Source organism: Lolium rigidum, chromosome 2 (assembly GCF_022539505.1).
Source record: "Lolium rigidum isolate FL_2022 chromosome 2, APGP_CSIRO_Lrig_0.1, whole genome shotgun sequence".
Classification (NCBI taxonomy): Eukaryota; Viridiplantae; Streptophyta; class Magnoliopsida; order Poales; family Poaceae; genus Lolium; species Lolium rigidum.
In genome coordinates, this window is record NC_061509.1 from 218,164,232 (window position 1) to 218,187,424 (window position 23,193).

The 23,193-nt window shown below is 42.9% G+C and overlaps 1 protein-coding gene and 1 long non-coding RNA gene across 2 annotated transcripts; both read right to left on the reverse strand.

The window, feature by feature from the left end:
• Positions 1-4,497: 4,497 nt before the first annotated feature.
• Positions 4,498-5,590, reverse strand: LOC124690563 (transcription factor PIF1-like). Its single transcript, XM_047223933.1, has 3 exons — positions 4,970-5,590; positions 4,725-4,856; positions 4,498-4,620 (listed from the first exon to the last, which is right to left on the reverse strand). Exons 1-3 carry the CDS (start codon positions 5,588-5,590, stop codon positions 4,498-4,500), a joined length of 876 nt encoding a protein of 291 aa, XP_047079889.1.
• Positions 5,591-19,904: 14,314 nt separating this feature from the next.
• On the reverse strand, positions 19,905-22,570 carry LOC124688146. Its single transcript, XR_006998438.1, has 4 exons — positions 22,407-22,570; positions 20,420-22,117; positions 20,265-20,329; positions 19,905-20,186 (listed from the first exon to the last, which is right to left on the reverse strand). It is a non-coding gene; the product is annotated as an uncharacterized LOC124688146 (long non-coding RNA).
• Positions 22,571-23,193: the final 623 nt, after the last annotated feature.

Below are 23,193 nucleotides of genomic sequence, written 5' to 3' on the forward strand. Positions count from 1 at the left end.
ACCTGATGATGAAACGGATATACAGAATATCTACGATCATTTCTTGGGCACTTCGAACTGCAAGCAAAAGGAAATGTGGTGTGGAATCTTTAGACTATTGCTAGCTTACAATATATAGAAGATAATATTCGACAAGAAAGGGTTTTGCTAATCCTAAGTTGCCCAGGATCTTTTTCACGTTCACGTTGATTCTTACCAAGTGCAAGTTCATGTTGTTATAAGTGCGACCTCTGGATGTGGATGAAAATTGACAAAGTCTAGGATGCACTTTTCTAAATCAATTTAGACATAAGAAAATATCAATAGTCGCCAACTGTGCCAAAAAAAGTGATGCAAATTGTTGTCATGACAAAAAAAAATAGTCTTTGTAAAGATGGCATGTCTAGGTACCCTATTTCCTGTGTCAGTCGCTTCGTTTCTACTTTTTGAGGTGTCTGCCATTCGGTCAGCCAAAGTTGTCAGAATCGTGATTCTGAATCGGATCGGAATCTCTATGGCAGGATCGTAAACCATAGGATCTTAACTTTCATAACCGTAAAATCTTAGATTCTACCTTGTAGAATCGTAGAGTCGTTTAGCTTAATTTGGGTCGTAAAGCGGTCGTAGAATCTCATAGTAGAATTGATTCTGACATGTATGTGGTCAGCTCTCCTTCCTCTTGCTCCAATAGGTAATGTGGGATTGGACACGGCGGCAGCCCTCTAGTGTGGAGCAGCAGTTCCCTCTAGTGTGGAGAAGCAGGTCGACAACCTGGGCATTCCTGATCAGTGTGAGACATGCCCGAGAGGAATTCTACTGATATTTGTGGTCATCTGATAAGCTCAACATGAGGATGCAAAATAAGTTTCATTGGTCTGATCTAACAAAAAGGATTTTATGGTGTGTCCCCTGTCACTTAATCGTGCTCTTTGAGGCGAGTGTTTTGATCTATCCTTGACTGGTTATTGTTGGACCCAACGGCTGAAGGATAGTTTTTTCCATCAAAAGAAATCTACCTGCAATGGTTGGGTCCAATGATATATGTGTTGCATCTCCTTTTCGAAAGCTCTATCTCTGATGTTGATAATCTAGCATCCATCATTTGGTGCCAGCAATGAGGATATGGTGGCGTCTCGTGCTCCACTGTATGTGCTCTTTCAAGTGTGAAAACCTTTGATCTAGCCTTTGCTTGGTTGGATCTGGCAATATCCATGTATGTTTGGCATATCTTTGCTGAACGCGCTGTCTTGGAAATTTGCAACATGCTCACCAAGGTTAATGCACTTTGTGTAGCATATATTGGTTGCTTCCAGCCATGCAACTTTTTTTTTGAAAAAAACTTTGCTTGATTTATTAATTAAGAAGAGAGTGCCCAGTTTTTAGGAGAAAACTGGTCGAAAACCTGTAACAATAGGTCAAGCCCACACACACACACACACTCTAGCCTAAAGAATATCCGAAACATCACGATCGCACCCACTCTAACCAACACAAGAGACCACAAAGCGACACGAACAAACACCCAAACATGACACAACTTTGATCCTTGGTGCATTGTAGGTTTTTCAACCTCGTATTTTCTCGTTGATATGGTGGTCTTGTCGAACATGGACACAATTTTAAAATTTGTTTGCCATTTTTTTTTCTAAGCCAACCATGCTTGATGCCTTTAGCACTATTTTGAGGAAGCTTGGAAGTACCATGCATTTTTGGCGGGGAAAGAGAGATATGCATCCATCAATGTAGAGGCAAATCAGGTAGAATCTCTTATTTTTATCTTAAAAAATATGACTGTATATTTGAGCAATGATTCCACATAGCTAGCACTGAAATACATGACCTTCTATAAAATGTTTAGTTGGTTCACAGTTGGACATACATGCAAACCGGTAAAATGCGCAAACCATGCCACCTCTAGTCTGTGTATGAGCTCTCAGCTTGACTTTTTTTTTTTAAATAAAACAAGGCTATCAAATTTTATTTATTTATGAGGGAAAAGCATAATGCCATAACTTATATGTAACCAGCTCTTACAAAAACATCTTACTACAAGAAATCAAAATACTACACAAAATCATCAATGTGATCATCATAATATAACTTGATGAAATGCAGAAAAAAAATAATGTTGCGCATCGCTCGATGCAGAGGCCGGCTGAGCTCCTGTTTCGAAAAAATGAAATGTAGATCGAAAGCCGAGGTGTGTAAGAAAGTACTCCCAAGTTAGCCGATTTTTAACGAGAAGACCTGCCGTCTATGTCTGCACGTCACTGTGGCAATTAATGGAACCAATAACCATTAATTACATCAAATACAAATAAATCATGTCTTCCTTTATCGTGCCAAAGTATGGCAACAAAACAAAAGACCAAGAATCGCTTCCCAATCTAGATCATCTATTACTACCAGCTACTGAGTTTTCCAGCCCAACTGTGGGCAATCTTCAGTTGACAAATAAATAAATTATCTGGTTGTGCCGCCGCAAACAGTTGTAAATCATATACGACGACTTAGCGAGCATAAGCCGGTGCCTTTTCCAGCCCTTCCTGGGCCAAATTCTAGCTGAAAAGACAAAACAAGTATTGCACTATCGCTTGTGTTTGCTCCAATCCCCATGCAAATAACCACCATTTCTTGAGACTTAACTGCCATGGGAATTTAGAGTTATCACTAATCAGTGTGCAATGCTTCAGTTAGTATAACCTGGACTGTCGGCAAGCATGTGTAAAAGTACTCCACGTACATGCAACTAAGAATGAACTTTTTTTTTTTGAGAAAACTAAGAATGAACATTGATGATTGGTGTGTGTAAGCACTGTCCCGAGATTGATACTAGGAAACAAACTGACAGCACTGTCCGCACTAAGATGCAGCCGTAACTGAACAAGTGCAGCCCTAATATGTATACTCAAAAAGTAAAACGGGTATTCTTCTAAAAAAGTGAAATTAGATAGGGTGATGCTATATATAGTACTACCTTCGATCCAAATTAATTGTCGCACATTTAGGTAAAATGTTGCCTAAATCTGTCCAGGTCAACCTACGACGACTAATTTGGATCAGATGTATTTTTAAAACCAAAATGGGAAAAAAAATTCTCATTTTACTACAAAAATATATTAGAGTTGACCGGTTCATTACAAGGAAAACATACAAAATTTTGTACAGACTTAGTAATATTGACATGAAACACGACCGCATTGTGCACCCCAGCCAACCTGGCAAAACACACGTAGTGCACAAACACCCACCAAGAAGGACCTCATGTTTCCATTGAGTGTCATCGTCATCACTCCTCCACGAGCCAACGTTTCTAATTTCACCCTCGATGATCACATACGGGTCCACGCCGCAATCGATGCAGACACCCACACTACTAGGGAAATGCCTATACTTGGCGTACCATTTTCTTATACCGCTCGGGCACAAGGGTACGCCACTAATCACATGCTGCTAGAAACTGGCTACTGGTGGCGCACCTGCTTGGTACGCCAACGGTAACGGCGTACCGCTGGCACACCACGCTGGTGTGCCACCGGTAGTCAGGTAATGTTGGCGTAGAAGGATGGTGCACCACCGGTATGACTATGACAATGAGGTTCACATAAAAAGTTGCACGCCTTGCACCAACGAAGTCACATATTGGTACAACTCATTAGGTGTCATTATTACCGACGTGAGATCCACACGCACTGGAGTTCAAAGCCGGAATAGGACAGCGACTTTGCCGGTGACCAAAGTAGAGAGAGAGAGAGAGAGAGAGAGAGAGAGAGAGAGAGAGAGAGAGAGAGGATCGAGCAGGTCTAGGTAAGCTAGACTGAACCAGACTGCCGGTTCCAACCTATCTCGAATGGGTGGCTGGTCCAGTGGCCCATGTGGGCCAGCCCATTGGTCCGAAGTGCTATTCTAACCCTAGATAAATTATTAAATAAATATGGTATTGTAAAAATTGAATAACATTATCGAGAATTTATAGAAAGAAAAAAAACACAGTACTCCTTCCAATCAATAATAAATATCGTCATTTTATTTCAATTTTGAACTAAAACCACGACACTTATTATGGTTATGAGGGAGTAATTAATGTCTTAATAATATGAGAAGTACAATGTGATTTTTTTTAGTATTTTTACTACTCCCTCTAGTCCGGTTTATTAGTCTTCTACTGAATTTGGGGGTATTGTCTACTTATCTATCTCATGTGTATAGCTAGCAATAAATTCATGACAAAATCCGTTCTCAAAAAAAAAAAATCCTACAGATCCGTACTAGTACACATAGAACAGAAATGCTTGGATTAACAAAATGTTAAAAGGCTCCCCTCTTCTATAGGTAGGTCCTCTGATAAAAAGAAAGTTACATCCTGATGACCATAAACAAGAGGGATGTATTGCAGATGCCTCCTTATTTATCTTCGAACGAGGTTGTTCGCTATAGATTAATTTCTACACGTATCCTTATATATAAGGATCTAGCTAAGTTGTTTGTTTGTTTCTTTCTAGCTAGTTCAAGTTCAGTTCAGTTCATTCGGCCCTCCGAGGGCGGTGTCGACGACAACATGGCATTGAGCGCCTCCTTCACTTGGGAGATCTCCGGCGCCATGGCCCCTTGCACCGGCCAGAACTCGTCCGTCGCGAGCACCTGCGATTCGATCATGTCAGAATTCCACAGGCCTATGCAACAGGATTCAGTTCAGACTTTTTTTTTTCGAGAATTCAGTTCAGAGACTTCAGAAGAGTATGCACCTTGACTTGAAGCTGCAGAAACTTGACGTAGTTGATGGCCTTCTCAAGCATGGTGACCATGTCCACCTTGGTGCCGTTGGGCACCAGCTCCTGCAGCGTCCGGAGTCGCTCGCTGATCTTCTCCCGGCGATTCTGCAACAAGATTCAGAGGAGCGCTACGTTCAGACCCATCGAAATCCCAAGGTAACGCACAAAGAACTCGAGCGGTGCGCAGCGCCACTCCGGCAGTGGTGTACTGGTGTTACCTTTGCGGCGTGGCTTTGCGGTTCCTTGGGGGGAGTGGTGGTGGTGGGCGTTGGCGACTTCAGCTTGCTCGTCTTCCTACTCGCGCCGCACTGCCTCTTGGCGGCCCGCGGCTCCGCGCCCTGCATGGGCACCACGTTGACCCGTTTTTGGGAGATACGCGCCGGCGCAGCAGTGTCCGGCGAGCCCGTGCCGCTGGACGTGCCAGGGAACAGGAGCCCGAACGGCCGGCGCGCGCCGCCGGACCTCTGCGTGAGGCTGAAGCAGCCCGAGGCCGGGTCGAAGCCTATTGTCGATGCCGCAGGGGCCGCCTGGTGGTCCTCGTCCGTGGCGTCGATCCACGCGTCGTAGTCGGCTTCGTCGTCCGCAACCACCGACGCCACCGCCTGCGCGCCGTGGCCACGGGCGGCCCGGTCGAACGTGAGCACGGACCGCCCCGCGCCCGCCCAGCTCGCGCTGTCCTGCACGCAGGCGCTCGCGGTGCCGGCCGGCTCTTCGTGGGCGGGGACGTAGGCGTAGCCCCCGAAGTCGAACAGCGCGGCCGCGTCGACGCCCCCGCCGTAGCCGAGGGCGTCGAACGCAGACACCTCGGCTTCGACGAAGCCTCCGTCGTACATCGCCATCGGCTCCCGCACTAACGCCATGATCAAACGTACCTAACAAAGCTAAGCTAGCTGCTAGCACTAGTTTCTGTGTAAGTGGCAAGCAGCTAAACCAAGCTAGAAGCTATGTATGATCTGTTGCACTTCGTGTGACCTATTCCGACAATAGCTGTGCGCAGCCGGCGGCAATGGTGTGAGTCTGTGTTGTGCCTTGGCGCCATGCCCTGGTCATATATATAGAAGCGGAGGCTCGGGCCATGGCGGCCAGAGCCCACATGGGGGCGCCGGGGCGGTACAACAAAACGCAGGGCGTGTGGGAAGAAGATTATACAATGCACATCCGCATTAAATGCTCGAGGTTGATAGGCGAGAGCTGCCGATCCTTGGCCGCGGCTGTGTCCATCTCCTCCGTTCCCGGACATGGCAATTGGCAATAACCAGTTAACCAGTGACATTGAGGGCAAACAGGAAGCGGAAGGCGCGGCGGAGACGACGGCCTCTCGCACGAGCTACAGATTCACGACTCGTGCAATGGAAATGGAGTATAGGAACGGCGTTGATAGTCTGCATTTCAGTCTCTCAAGAACAGGTAGAGGCTTTGTGTCGTTAGAAAGAAAAAAATATAAGGAGTTGCTTTGTGCTAATCTCGGTGTCAATAAGCTTTAACATTCGGAAATCCAAGTTTGATCTAGGTGCATATGCTCCTGTTACCGAAAAAATATTTTAAAATGTTGAAAATTCCGAACAAATATTCTTTGTGTATATCTCAACATGCTATTTGCCCACGCCAAGTTTCGTGCAAATCAGCATTTTATGTGTCGCACTAGTACATATCGGGCCTTTTAAGGGCCACCTATGGCACACAGAAGACATTTTCCATGTGTGATGTGGAACAACGGTGACAGCCAATAATTTCGACCTCGAGCAGGCACCTTCGGTGGCAGATGAGGGACGAGCATCTCCGGTCACGGAGGAGGAGCAATCCCTCCCACCGACTGACAACTAAGCCGGATCCTCTCCCTCATATTCCATCGGGTCCTCCGATGATGACGAAGGCGAAAGGAATGTGAGGACAATGAAATCTTCCATGGTAATCATATGCGAAGATAAGTATCGCACACATGTTCAAATATGTATCACAAACAATGAATCTATGGAAAATCGTTTGTGTATATTTTGGTCGTGAAATCTGCCCGCAAGTTCATCGTTTTTGTTCAAAATGCAAACTCAAAAGCTTCCGGAGTTTATATCCTCGCCTATATAATCCGTCACTTACTCTTCTCACCAGCGGCATCCCCGCATATGTACAATGCTTCCCCATGAATCCACTCTAGTTTTTATGCATGCAGTTAGGTCCATTATTTATTTATTGCATCACTATTGTTAATTAGATCTACATTAGTGTTTTATATTGAGTATTGAGATGATCTGTTATCATGTACTACTATCTACATGTAGAAATGTGTTCATTCATGAGAGTGGCGATTTGAATGCTCCCGGATTTTTCGAAAAATCAGAATAAATTAAAAATTTATCACAATGTTCCAGAAAAAATCATGCACGTACCTGACCATGGCACGCACCACCGTGTAAAATGTCGCTGCAAAATATCATCGTATGCGCCCTGGGAAAAAATGACAATTTTCTGACATGAAATGAGATCAAAAAATTTGAATCTCAGATCTGGAAATTTGTTATTTTTTCCCAGGACGCATATGATGACATTTCGCAGCGAAATTTTACAAGGTGGTGCGTGCCATGGTCAGGTACGTGCATGATTTTTTTCGGAATTTTTTGAAAAGTTTTGAAAAAACAAATTTGCTCTCCAAAAATCCGGGAGCAAATGCTCCCGGGAGCCAAGACGAATTTCCGTTCATTAGATGTATAAAATCTATTTTTATTTGTGTTTACTTTTTATCTCTAGGTAGCATTTCATATCCGTAGCTAGTCTGAATGTACAAATATGTTATCGTTACTATTTTTCTTCGTGTTTCAAAATTTTAACTCTAGGTACCATTTTATAATTGGGGTATTATTTTGGGAACACTACATAAGAAGAGTTGCTTACCAATCTAATATCATGGTCTTACAATCTTCTAAGAATAAATAAACAAATATGTAACCAAGAGAGAAGGTGTGTTTGCTAGCATTTGCTTAGAAGGTACTCCTCGCGACTTTCACTCCACTTGGCACTTCATACGGCCTCCTAACACGCTTGACACAAGAATAAGTCAAATAATATACTAGCATTTCTTTTTATCCTCACAGTCAATTCTATCTTTTCTTTGTTTTTATTCTCACATGATAAATATTTTTTGTAGTTTTCTAGGATTGTGATTAGGGTGTGAAGCCCTGCAATGTGGTTGTTGTGAAGTATCAAGTGTCTCGGTCTCACATAGAACGGCATGATCATGAGGGTTGTTGTGTGGTTAGTGAATCACCTCCAAGTTCCTCTCCAATAAGCCAGTACGATACCAGCGGACAAGGTTTAACAAAGGTTTGTTTTACGGTACCTTTTACCACTCCTGGAAAGATGAGAGGTATGATTTAAGCAATGGTTAGGATTAACCGATTTAAATTAGATCCATCAGCCCAGCAAGATGCTAAAACTAAAACTAGTTGTATTCGGCCCGGCCCAACATTTGGATAAGTGATCGATCGAAGGCAGTTCACGCGACCGTGTATATCGATCAGAAACGCCGCCGCCACATCGAGACCCGTGTGCGTCGAGGGTGACCGCTGCCGCCGCCGCCTCCGCCGCCGGATCGGCCTGATCTTGCATCACCGGCGAGCGACGCCGACACCAGCTCCGCCCTTTTCTGCATCGCAGGCGATCGCCGCCGCCAGCAGATCGGGCTGGTCCTGCATCGCCGGCGAGATACGCCGCCACCAGGTCTACGCCGTCCCAACTTCAACAGACGCCGCCACCAATATCTCCGCCAGGTACATCGACCCCGAAGCATGAACGTAAATCCCGTCACCACCAGGTCTTGTCATGCAACTCAGTTTCAACCAACGCCAATTCTTGTTCAAAAGAAAAAACGCCTATTCATATGGTTCAGGTTCAGGAACTTCAGCTGCTGCAGCATTTCTTTTTCTTCTGTGGAATAACTTTATGGTTTTATCTTTACCCATTGTCACTTAAATAGAATTTACAAATAATATTTGGTTAGTTTTCTGTAAAATAAACACACGAGGAATTAGTATGTAGCATATGTAAAATCTCAACTCCAAACTGGATACAACATGGTGTGATGCACTGAGATACTCTATCAGTTTTCTTTCTTTTCAATTATTTATGTAGAAGCTGAAAACTTAATCATGGAGTTCATATATTTCCTATATTGTTTCTTAGGATCCTAGAACGTGAAGTATGTTTGTAATCTTTGAAGTATTTTGTTCAACAATTCGATTCGTTGCACCTTTAATTAGTCGTTGTACTTCACACAGTACAGATTTTCTATCCATTGTGTACGGTTTACTATTACAGACACTATACATGGAATTGATCATACCTCATCCATTACAGAAAACACTCTTTCATGCTTGGTTTCTTTTCCTGAAATGCAGAGCAAGTTGAAGCTGTGCGTCTAGGGATCAGCAGGGCTTTGCAGAATTGGGAATTGGGAGCTGCGTCCATATCTCAAAGCAGGTAAAAGCAAAATTTGAAACCTGGACTGCATCCATTCTAGCCAATGTAGTTGCCTTGCTGCTGTTTTCCATTTCAAAAGTGACTGACTTCGTCATTATTTCTCCAAACAGCTCGACATTTAACCAGAGATTCGCGAATGGTTGAAAGGAAGAAGCCTGGAAGGGCGAAGGCAAGAATGAGATTCCAATGGGTCAACCGGTAACAGGCAAGTTCTGCCGCTCTTTTTTTTGCTGAATTGTCAAGCTAAGATGAGATCTGATGCTGTTCTCGTAATGCTTCAGGTCTATGTGCAAAATTGCAGTGCCTCTGGTGGCAGGTACTCTCCTATTTGTTGTGGATTCTCAGTCAGCATAGATCTTGTATTTGCACTGGATGTGCTGTTATTTCAGCGGAAAGCCCTTGGGAGCTTTGTACTCGGATATTGCAGTTTGTGTCGATCATCGAGTTCCTGAGACACCAGCTACTGCGATTTTTTGTATGTTGATACAGCAAACAGAACCATAAAAAACCATTTGACTAAATCTAGAAGCAGGAGCTGCTGCCGGCCAATAAAAAACAGACCGGGCCTCTGATGCAGAAGAGCTGTTGTAAACAATTTATTCACTTGTTGTGTCCGGTATGTACAGAGCTACTTGTTGTGTTACCACTTTTCTGACTGGCCGGGAGCTTGTGCTTTGCAGTGACTGTAACTGGGCAGAACGAATATCGAGTGTGTAGATAAAAAGGGCGACACTTCATTCTGCTAGCAACACTTTATTTTGGATGCGGAACTCAGAATTGAGAGACTGTCATGTTGTTCCAGCGAAAACCAAACAGTAGGGCCACCAAAAAAAAATCTCTGCGTACTACATGCCGACAGCGAGTTTCAGTGTGCAATTGAACTATTTCAAAATTAGGATAAAGAATATTCTGAATCAATCAAGATAACTATCTTAGATTATAGATTTCTCAATCAAACAGAATGACAAACTGAAGTAAACGCTGGTAGTTTCAAACTCAATAAAAAAACAGCTAGTCCGAAACATTATAAACTGAAGTAAACACCGGAGAGAAGGATCATAGCAAATTCCAATCATGCCTCATCATAAAGACCAGGACCTCTGCCATTGATCTTGCCACGTCAGATCTTAAATTTGTGCTTGCGGCTCAGGTCTTCATCATCATCAGGGTAGAAATCAGTTGCCCTCGATTATCAAAGGGCCACGGTGGATGACCTCCTTCACAGTGCCATCCACTTGAGGCACCACTTGATTGGAATCACTTCCACCGAAAACTAGAAAAAGTAAAACAAAATCAAATGAGCAACTATCCATGTGACCAATATCAACTCAATAAGCTAAAAGTGGCACAAACAAAGTCAACACTACATGCCAGCAACGGAAAAAAATTCCAATAGAGTTTGCAAGGAAAAATATTGAGGTGGAGGAATTACTGGAACTATCACTTTTATAACATATAGGTGAATGAAACCTACAGCAATATGACATAGTAATCAATTCAGAAAATTTATTGAAAACATTTTAGTACACTTCACTAAAACATAAAATCCATAAGTTATGAATCCGAATGTAACTAAATTTCCTTATTAGCGGCATATGAGGAAATGTCAGTTTGCTATCCGGTGGTTGTAGCCTATTGAACATCTATGTGAGATTGCCTCAAATGGTTGCAAGGGGCTGCATAATCCGGCATGTTAATATAGCGAAACCTGGCCCTCGTACTCTAGAATTCAGAGAGATAGAAGCAACAACAGATGGAGATTCAGTTCCACGAGATTTGTATCTAATACACATGCACAAATAGTACTGACAAGGGAATTAAGCCTTGAACTGGTGGACAGATTTACATGTAACAATCAAAGGAACTTACTCCCACCGAAGGTGACCAACAAGCATCCAGTCGTCATCCTTGTCTTCATAAATAAGGACATACTCCTGGTCTTGGAGGCAATCAGCCTTGCCACTGGTAAGCCTGTCCTTGGCTGATGGTTTACGCACCGCGCTCCAATCTAAAAGAAAGATGTTGTGGACTTTGAATTATTTGGTAGTTCGCCTACTATTGGATACTTCTCTATAGTATTTGATGACCTAGTCTTCTTATTCAGGTCTGAAGAGGAATAGTACAAAAATCGAAGTTGCACTTGCAACCACATGGAAATACAATCTTTCTTATGTCATGTTTCTTCATGACTAATCAGACCCAAGCTGTGCAAATGATTCCACTCTTCCTCTTTATTATAATAAGCATTGTTTTTCAGATAATTGAGAAAAATCTAACATAGGTTGAAAGCTAGAAGAAAACCTTCAAATAGAGCAACACTGTTCAACTGTATTTGCCTCAAAGGCTAAATCCATAAAATATGATAACTTCAGTAAGGGTGTGTAACTGTATAGGCATGATAGCGAAAAAATGCATACATGACATAAATTCAGAAATTGAAAGATCACATAAGACTCCATAAATTCCGGTCGCAAAAATTGCAGATAACAGAGGCACTAAGCATGATTTGTTGTCTTCTATAAAATGGATTTAACTCACAGATTAATGAGTACAAACATAAACATATTACTAAATAGGTGAGTGCAAGCACGCAACATGGCAGGAACAATCTCTATTCTTTCATGCTTGACACAAAGGAATTGGCAAAATGAACTATTGCTGAATGTAGCCTAGGATCACGCGAGGTAGAAGAGGATATTCAGAGAAAGATTCAGTACCCGCATAGTGTTTGCGGTGGCGGGAGACGTGCATGAGGTAGCCCAGGCGCTGCGCCGGACGCCATCTCCGTGGCTCGCGTCGCCGCCGGCGCATCCTGCTGGCCGGAAGCACCTCGCCGGCGTGCTAGGGCGTTGAACATGGCCGGCTGCGGTGGCCGTCGCCAGGAGACACCGTCGAGCAGCCTTGCTAGTTCCCAGAGGACAATAGGAGCACCGTCGAGCTCTGGCCTTCCCTTACCTCGGAACGCTCGCCACAGTTCGTTGGCTCGATCGCCACGGGTCGCTCTCCGTAGCAGGAGGAGGAGAAGGGCGCCGGCCGTGGCCCGCGCCTTCCTCGTTGTGGAGGTGCTCCCGGACCCCCCTCCCCCCCATCCGGTCAACGACAGGGTGCAGCAGCAGTCCGCCACGTCCATGGCGAGGATGACCCGGACGCCGACCGCGGCGCAGACGGCGGAGTCGGGATGGGGATGGGGAGGCCGAGATCCTCCGCGGCGATGGTGAGGATGGAGGCCGTGAAGGTGAGTAAGCCGTAAGTCGGCCGAGCATTCGTTGTCCGTCGTGTTCCTTTCCATCTGGAGCGGTGGCGCCGGAGTTGGGGATGGACAGAGCGGCGGCGCCGCCGCCGGCGGAACCTCTCTCATCACGGTGGAAGAACGAAGAGGAATCCCACCCACACCCGCTCTGATCGGCAGCTAATGGGGCTTGACCAATCTACTGGGTTGGGCCCGTCTATTGGGCCGGCCCGTCGACGTTCTTTTTTACTGAGGTGCGAAAATTGTGAGAGGTATGTAACATACCTCTCTCATTTTGGACTGTGGTATGAAATTATTTGGACCATTGGATGGACGAAAATTAATGGCTATTATTCATTTAGGGGTACCACAAAAGAACCCTTAACAAAGGCTTAACCCAAAGTTTTGGAAAGACAGACATATCTTTTTGCAGAAACCTGTCTTGGAGGCCAAGATGTGTTGTATGAAATGTATAATTAAATGTAATAAAATTTTAGTCTTGTACTGTTTTCTGTTTTGTTATTTTCCCTTTTATATTTGATGTGGCAAACAATAGCAGTTTTATTAATGAAAAAATCACGAGGGAAGACTTGTTGGGTCAAAAAAAATAATATGATAAAGGACTCATAACCTATGGAAATTGCTTTATCCAATCATGACTTTGGGGTCAGTTCTGCCAAACAAATGTACTCTTCAATTCAGAATTGCGTTCTATAGTTGAGATTGGAGAAGCATGTAATATGATCCAAGAGTGTCGACAAACTCGGAGCTTATTTCCAAAATCAATCTTGGCCATCGATATGTATCATGCTGGTGCCTAGCATGTAGCAAAGCACGCGTAAGTTTTACTGCGTACTACGTTGAGCTAACTGCAGATTATCCTAGATGACCTAGAGAAGAGAGAAACTATGGGACAGGATGCTTGGGATACCGTTAATCCCTGGACCTCGATGTTGGGTAATCCTACCATTCTCCCTGCTATTTCCACAGAACCGCTTGTCCATGACATCACAAAATCAACTCACTGTTCCCCTGATGTGTTTGTTTAAGATTGCTCATAGTGGGAGTAACATAGCTAGTAACATCACACATTTCAAGGCATTTTGGTGACATGGCATGTCAATAAATAAAGAAAGAGAATGAGGTGGTAACTAGCTATGTTACCATAACATCACACACCCCAAGGCAAAATAAGTCTACAACATAATAAATGACACAATGCATGACACCACATATAAGTTACTACCCACTATGAAGGTAGTAACTTAGACTAGTAACATATGTCATGTTACTAGTCTAAGTTACTCCCCACTATGACCAGCCTAAGGCTGCTCATAGTGGGGAGTAACATAAGGTGGTGTCATGCATAAGTTACTAGTTCATGTTACTATCTTCATAGTGGAAAGTAACTTAGAGATAGTATCCTGCAAAGTCTTATTTATTAGTTTGTAGACTCATTTTATCTTTGGGTGTGTGATGTTATGGTAACATAGCTAGTTACCACCTCCCTCTCTTTCTTCATTTATTGCTATGCCATGTCACCAAAACACCTTGAAGTGTGTGATGTTACTACCTAAGTTACTCCCACTATGAGCAGTCTAAGCGCGTGCGCACACCCTGTGATTAATGCAACTGTCTAATGATGACGGCTACTGCCATTAATATTGTTAATTCTACTAATGGCATCTTCAACTTGGCCTTGCCCTCCCGTAATGGTGAGTCGTGCATGCACGTCTACGTGTCGAGAGTGGAGCTGATCTGATTTCGGATGGTTAGGGCCTTTGGACGGGGCTTGCCTGTAGCGCAGGCGTGCGACCATCCGTGCGACCCGGCGTCAAAAATCCATCCCACCCCCTCGCGCTGGCTTTTCTTCGAAAAAAAAAGCAACCGGAAATACAGGAACCGTGCGTTCCTTCTCTTTCCCCTTCTGTACCCATCCCCTGTGAAGTGAGCTCAAGCTGGAACAAGAACTCAAGCGGCAGAAGCTGGGCAGAGACCTCTGGCCGTGCCGCCGTGCTCCCGTTCCTCCGGATTCTGGTCTCCGGCCGCAAACCCTTGATGGATCTCGGCCGCTCCGCCGCCTCAGGGTCAGAGATGTGGTGCCTCGACCTGGATGAGCACGACGGCGCCCCTACTCCTCACACGGCGGCGAGGTGGAGGAGATGTCGCGGCGGCTAGGCGCAGCGTTGGGAGGCGGCCAGGCCCCTGACTCAGGAGGACCTCGTCGCTTACCTCGTCTGTTCAAGCTCAAGGAGAAACAGAGGTAACCAGCTTTTGCAATCTATGAATTGATTCAGTTCGGTTGTAATGTAAATGAAATTTTTACTTGAGCTGGTTTACGGAAACGTTGATTCTTATTGCCAGTTAGAATTTACAAATGCAAAGCTGTTTTGATCACAAGACTCCCAGGATTTAATCACGGCAAGAATGTGTATGCCAACTTAGAAGTCAAAAATACGTGAGACAAAACATTTATCTTGGCTTCTCTTGATGGAGAAAGGCATGGTCTTGTCCTGTAGCCAAGCTAGAGGTCCCAATAGTCCCCAGCAGTGAGGGATTCATAGCATGGTTCTGTTGTTGTAGATAGGAATTCATGTAGTTTCTCAGATTCATAGCAATGAGGGATTCATAGCATGGTTCTGTTGTGGTATGGTTGTTACTGCTTACCCTACAACCATTTAGTTTTTGATCAATTAGAATCATAGTACTGGTCTGGAGACATTATCATTTGATTTTGTGCATGCAGGTGTTTTTAGAATTTTTGCAAAGTGTTCCTGTACATCTAGGCCGATGGCATGCCTGATGAAGCAAAACGAACGGAGGGGATGGCGGGATTGGAAGAATTCCCACAATCGATTCAAATGAAATTGCAAATTTCGACTATGATTCATCGTGAAGAATCAGTTTGATTTCTTACCGTGCGTGAGTGAGATCCATGTTCTTAATTATCCCCTTGATTACTTGAAGAAGCCATTAGCAACTTGTGTTGGTTGTTCCAGTGTTCAATTGGTTCCTTCGCTGTTCAATTTTGGAGAATAATTTTCATGTGCGGATCACTGTGTTTCAACCTTTCCTGTTTATTTACAGCCCGGCAAATCAGAATACAGATTTTGGCGCGCAGCTGTGTATTTCTTGGTTGTGTTCCCGCGCGATGAGTCATCTCCTCTTTCTCTTTTTTTTTAATGTTATGCATGGATGACGGAAGGTAATCTGTGAAGGGATATGCACGGTTCCTGTATTTCCGGTTGCTTTTTTTTTTGGAGAAAAGCCAGCGCGAGGGGGTGGGAATAATAGCCGCTCGATGGATTTTTGACGCCGGGTCGCACGGATGGTCGCACGCCTGTGCTACAGGCAAGCCCCGTCCCCGTTGAATGGTTTGGATCTAACCATGAATATATAACTCGAGCTCCTCATGCTCATTGCTGATTTAATTTGGTGGATGGTTTGCTACAGCACTGCTAATCTCTCGCTGATTTTTGGAAAGGTAGTTTCGTGAAAGATTCTGTTGGGCAAATTCATGCTCGCCAACTCATTCTGGGCAAATTATGTGTTTAGTGGAAGATGTATAGTACTTTTTCCGTTTCATTATCTTTATCCTGATAAATTTAAACCAAAGCCACGATAAAACTTGTGAAGTGGACAGAGTGCATGCATGTTAGACTACTCACAATGGCAGTATCATAAGTTATATCATGCACTACATACATGTAAAATACTGATGTGTCATATCAATTAATAATGAAAGAAATGATACTCCCTCCGTCCCAGTTCGCAAGGCAAAGTTTTCAAATATCTTGGCCCAAGGTGAATTCTCATTGGCTCTAAATTTGCACGTTAAAACATGCAAAAACTTTGCCTTTCACATGCATGGAGTACTAGTGAGCGGTGGTTTCACATGCATGGAGTACTAATGCATGGTGGGAGATGAAAAGAGGAGTGTTTGCATGCAAAAATAAATTAGTTTACTCCCACATTAAATGCAAAATGTGCCTAGGAGGTGAGGGATTTTGGGACAAATATTTTTTTGGGAATTTGCCTTGCGAACTGGGACGGAGGGAGTAGTGCTATCATAGGTAGATACCGTATCATAGCACGTAGAACTAGAAAAATTAATGCCAAATAAATCTTGTACTCCCTCCGTCCCAGTTCGCAAGGCAAATTCCCAAAAAATATTTGTCTCAAAATCCCTCTCCTCCTAGGCACATTTTGCATTTAATGTGGGAGTAAACTAATTCATTTTTGCATACAAACACTCCTCTTTTCATCTTCCACCACGCACTAGTACTCCATGCATGTGAAACCACTGCGCACTAGTACTCCATGCATGTGAAAGGCAAAGTTTTTGCATATTTTAACGTGCAAATTTAGAGCCAATGAGAATTCACCTTGGGCCAAGATATTTGAAAACTTTGCCTTGCTAACTGGGACGGAGGGAGTACACACTTTTATATTGAAATTCTACAAATCATTAAATACATGTAACATTTGATACTCTGAATTGTGATGATAATATTGTACACTAGTATTATATGCATGATACTACTATATGATACTTCCTACTACTAGTGTATGACTAGTCTTAGTACGTAAGAATGCAGGGCCGGGCAAATTAAGAGTTTTACTGCAACTGCAGGGTTGTGTTGTCGGGACAGCAACGACATTGATAATTGGAGCATGGATAGACGAAGGATTACGAAATTAATGGCGCAAGTTCCAAGCCCAAGAAGGGTGCTTAATTTCTCAAGTAATCCCGGCCCGCACGTGGAGTTCATTAATGAGCCAGGGGGGGCAACCGACTAGCCACTCTCCATCAGTTCTGAAGTTTCAGTCCATATATAATCTGGATATATATCCGGCCATTTTAGCTTTTAAGTTAGTGAGCTCTCTTCTAGGATCCTCTGATCAGCTCTCATGTTGCACTCTGAAAGTAGTATAGGATCCTCTCAGCTGAAGACGATGGAGCGTGAGAGTTAACTAAATGGAGCGTGCGGGTGTCCGCACAGGGCATCGCTGAGGATTAATTGCATGGTTCTGTTCACGTGTGCACGTACGCTTGCTCTGCCGACAGGGCTGTCACGTACGTGCGTAAAGAGCCCCGAATTTAGTGGTGCAAACGGGGTTAATACCACTAGTGGCTGTGCACTTGAGCCGTCACCCTCAAGCTAAGCTGGTTAAGATGGTTAAGAGCATCTTCACCTGTGACCTCGCTGGCTAAGTGTTGGGATCACCCGCTGGCTACCTGTTGGGGTCACCGGCAATAGACACCAGTCAAAATAATTAGAGTTTCTACAGCGGTTACACTCCATAGAAAGTGCCGGCAGCAAATAAGAGAAGAGGGAAAGAGTGTTTGGGGAATTAAAAAGAAGAGAGAGAGGCTGACGCATGGGTTGGCGAGAATCTTCTTACGTCGAGTTTGTTGCCGGTAGCTGCCGGCGCACCTGATAGCCTCCCTTTCTATAGGGTTTCTTTGAAGTTTGCCGGCGTTTGTATTGGGCTCGGGATGACGTGGATTTTTAGTGGGAACACCGGTGTGAGCAGCTTCTCGCACTAGAATCACCAAATCGATGTGGCTATAATTTGAGGTTCGCCGATGGAGATGCTCTAAGGAAAAACCACGCCCTAGTTGCTTTGAGGATAACAAAGCAAACATACGGAACTAACTAGTGGAACCTAGGTCTAGTGGACCTAGTTTTTCAAAATATATAACTAAATCATATTTCAAAGTTTTAAAAGAAAGAAAGAAAGTTTTTTGCTTGTACATATTATCTTGATACTTACTCGTGCAAATTTTCAAGAAAAAATACGACTGTATGTGATCTACATAGAAAATGAAAAAATGTCCAAGTAGCAATATGATGATTGGATCTCTACTCTTCATATAAACACAATTTTTCGTCTCTTCTTTTCATACGGTCGTATTTTACATTGAAAAGAGGCACGAGTAAGTATCAAGGTAATATGCACAATGTGAATTATTTAAAAAATTAAAACTTTGAAATGGCATGTTTTTTTAAAAAAAATGGGACCATGTAGACTCATGTCCTCCAAATCCGGATCGAGCAAACATATGCATACAAAGTGTTAACTACTTACACTATCAAGTACTCTCTTTGAACCTTTTTCCATATTTTTTTAGCGTAAACCCTTGATCAGTACATCATGATGTTGTTTTTTGGGATTAATACATGGCACCATAATTAACTACTCTTAAATATGAATGTAATGGTACATTACTTTAGGGTTTATGCTAGTATAACAATACATTATACTACAAATTTGGTCAATAAAATATGAGATATATGCCACAAAAATTACACCGTTGGATTGGTATTCAAAAGAAGTTTCAAATAATAATTTTTTAATATATATCTTATACTTTGTTGACCAAATTGTTAGTCAAAGTTTTTTATCAAAAAGTGTAATACCCTGTAAACCGGTATGGAGGGAGTATCCTAGAAAAAGCTTCAATTTTCGTTAACTCTCAGGAATAATTAACTACTCTTAAATATGAATATGATGTCACAAGTAAGTATCTACTATCTCTAAATAGCTAGCCCCCACTACAAGGAATTTCCTGCCATCTCCTTGTTTTAATAAACAATAACTCCATTAGAATTTTTTTGTAGGGATGCATGTGGGAACCCATGCGTATCCCACTTCTAGGACAACTTCAAATTCGCAAGTCAAATTTTAAATAGTAAATTTGAACTAGCAAGTCGTACAGGCTGCTTCCAACCATCGTATCCCTAGATTTTTGGAGTAGCGCGCATGTGGATGTGGTGTCGATCTCTTCCAATTTGTTCCCTACAAAAAAATAAATTTGTACAATCGTTTCTTTTCTTTTTCTAAATCTGATTGTCTTCTGGTAGTAGTTTACTACGAAAACTAGTTGAATGCCCGTGCGTTGCTACGGTTTCTCAAGTTTCTTGTAAAGAGAATGCGCGTGAGTGTTCCTATAATTTGCAAGATATGCAAACAAAAGACATATTTGAAACATTCATAAGATCATGCAAGACTACATGTTATATTATTATTGTCCTCTTTTTCTCTACATAAGGAAACATCTTTCTATCATAAAAGATATAATACAAAATAGATTACTTCTTTGCCAGACTGTGCAAATGCCAATATAACAACTCCTATCCATGTCCAACTGGAAAACGGAGATAGCCGATCATGTTGCTCTATTTTTGTGGATTGAGCATAGTTTCAAACTCCCTTGCACATCACACGATTTTGTTTCCGCATTTGCCACAATGTTTCCTGGTTTAAACTATACTTTTGAATCTGTATCACATAACTTTATTTGTAGCAGAAGATACAATGTATGGTATGTACCTTAATGAGTTCAAAACATTGCTATTAGTCTCTGCTATAGTGCTATACTACAACTGGCAGGATAGTAACTTAAAAAACTGAATAAACCCATTCAGCAATTGCTTACACACAAAAATCTGTAGCTAATCGTTTGCATAACAAGATAGGGGACATCATAATGTTGTAAAAATATCGGTTGCCCGTTATCTCAAAAGAAAATAAAAAATAGGCTGGTACAATGGTACATAGTCTCTCCCTGCCTAGTATAAGCGTAATTACTTTGCCCAGTCACAGGTGTTTGTGAATATTTTCACCGAATCCTGATGAATCTCTGTATACAAACTTATTTAGCGATAGAAAATGCACAATACAATGAAGGACTCCTTGGTCCTCACCACTTTCCCATCCACCTCAAAACACTGCAATGATCATGTCAAAGAGATTATTATTTGAGATTATCATAATACTGAATGATATCATTTTTTACATCTGCTTACCTCCAGATAGCAGTTGTTCCCATACACAATTTGTACAGCTCGAACGCATCAGGTAATGGGCTTTTCTGCAGGTGTTGGATTGTGCAAGGTACTTATGAGCACAATTATTCCAAATAATGGAAAAAACTTTTAAGAGATCTAGCTGCATTACAGACCTTTGCTTTGGCAATTGCAATGTCCACTTCCTTCTAATTTCCTTCTCCATGTCCTTAAAGAAAGGATAGATGGTCATAGTAAAAGAAGAATATACAAAAACTTTAGATGTTCTCTGTTTGCACCATCCAAGCAGAATATACAAACATATTAACCAGAAACTATATTAAAAATATAATCTACTGGGAAGATGTTAATACAGCGGTACTACTACAGCCTGTGACATTACATTTGTAACCAGAATGAACATTTGAGATGCACATATATTGTATGATTTGTATCTAATGTATTCATTGTGCAATGCTAGCTGAGAAACTTGAGACTTACACCGAGTACCGAGTACTTCCCAGAAAAAAGAGAAGTGATTCAGTTGTTAAAACCAGGCAAAAAAAAAACATTATCAACAGTTCTTAAAACAAAGACAATACATATGGTACATCCCCCTGAAATGAACTAAACAACAATACAGTGCAACCAATTTTCTAATGAAAATGGCATGCCCTTAACAGCTAATCTAGGAAGATAACTTTGTTAAAACATAGCAGCAACCAATGTTGATCTGAATCCATCCAAGAGAGGAATCGGGAATAATAAAACAACCAGCAGCTTATTATGACCCAACCCATCCACTCATCCATGACCGGATCCCAAAAGGACATACATGCAGAGAATCTACATCATAGAAAATTGTCCAAGTTTCGTGAATACCTACAGTTGGTCCATTTTCAAGAAAATGCTCTTTGGCAAATTAATAGGCCCGCTTCACCGCAAGAATAACATACTGCGGATATCCCGACCCGCTTCACCACAAGAATAACATACTGTGGATATCCCGACTACACGTTCTGCTCACCATTGTGGATTCAATGGATCATCAGCAGCAGCATTCAGCATGCTTCATTACATTCAAGAGAAGAATGGTTGCGAGTAACATTCATAACTAATAATTAAATGAATTGTATAAGTACCAATAGAAGTCAGGGTGATTCTTGCAAGATCACTGTCTTAATTCTTCTCTATTACTGAGACCAGCTGATCTATAATTTGTGTTTCCCCGGTGTCACCAGAATTTGGTTGCGTTTTGTGAGTCAGCATCCTACAATAATAGCTAGTGATACACTAAATTGCACATAACTGAATTTGGTATACATAAACATTTGACAGATCAAACAAGAAACATATTGTAGTGTACTCTAACCCTGAAAGTTATCTATATATTCCTTTTAGATTAGACACAGTTCTACAAATGAATTCCAGATTTGTAGATATCAAACAATTCCTTCAAAATGCAAGTTTTCTTCCATCAAAAAGCACATGAATTTCATAAGACCTATCATTGTAGATTGTACTTGTATATCATCACGAATCAATTTCCCAAATAATTGCAGGCGGGTAAGGTATGAATAGCAATTAAACGTAGGGCTGATGAGGAAGAGGAGCACTGACCTCGTTGGAGGGCATGGCCTCGTCTTTTAGAGATGCCGACGATGCACCTCCCCTGGTTGTCGATCACAGGCATGGCAGAATGGGTGGTGAATAGGGCAGCAGCTCTGCTCCGATCGTTTTCCCCAGCCCGTCGATGGAGGTGACGTGGTTGGCGGTGGCGGTGGCCTTGGCGAGCACCTATGTGAGCATCTCTCTCCTGTCCGCGTCTCTTCGGCCAGGTGAGCTCGATCAAGTTTTGTCTCATCCGCTAGTCTCTTTAACAAATTCCAGCAAGAAAAATCATTTGTTTATAGAAATCAAAGTAAATCCTCAAACAAATATGCATGTATATTCAGGCATGATATGGGTATGAGAAGACATCAATTCACCAAGATATGTATATACGCATAAGATGCTGATGTTAAAAATAGAGAGATATGTTCCCTACAGCTGCTCTAGTCTCCCCAATCAAAGAAAACAAAAAAGAACGATCATTGGGCAGGGAGAAGAAAAACACAATCAATCTAATAGACGTGAATCCAATTATATGGGGAGATATATAACCTTGAAGCGATTCAATCCAGTTCCAATAGACATGCATCCGTTCGGGTCGGGCCTAGGAACAACGCTAGACGGCTCCTTCCTTCCTGCTGCAGAGAGAGGAGTACAGCTCAGGAGGCGCAGCGACTTGAACCCCGCGATGAGCAGTTGGTCGAGGTGCTCGTCGTTGATGCTGGCGCCATTGTAGCGGACCCGCGCCTAGGGAGGCAGACGGCCGCCGGACCAGCGGGATGATGCAGGGGATGGGCAGCGCGCTCGGGCAGGTCCGGGTCGGCGAGCAGCAGCATGGTGAAATTCCCGGGTCGAGCACGGTGGATTCCCGACGGCCGTCGTTGTGTGGAGTTCCTGAGACATGATTTTGCGGAAATTCCATCCGCTGGGGGCGAGATGATGGGGGTGGTGGCGGCAGGATCTGTTCTAGGGATTCCAGAGAGGAGGTCACGATGGGTAGCCGGTCCTTCTCTTTTCTCTGGGTATTCTAATCTGAAGCGCTACTTTTCACTTATCGGTGGCAGGCAATGTAATTAGCTAATTAGGTACCAAATCAGCATGTTACGTACCGTCAGATCTAAATTGGATGGCCAAGATGACCCGAATCTCCTTCACCAAACGCGTTGTATGACCTACGACCAACTCGAATATAATAGTAAAGATAAAGGAAAATTAATTTATTGTATAGAGTTTGCTAGGGGAATTTTAGAACGATCGTAGAAGGTGGTCCAGGAAATGAGGACAATAATACGGAATCAGTGCAAGTACAACGATGCCTGCTTTGAAGATTCAAGCACAT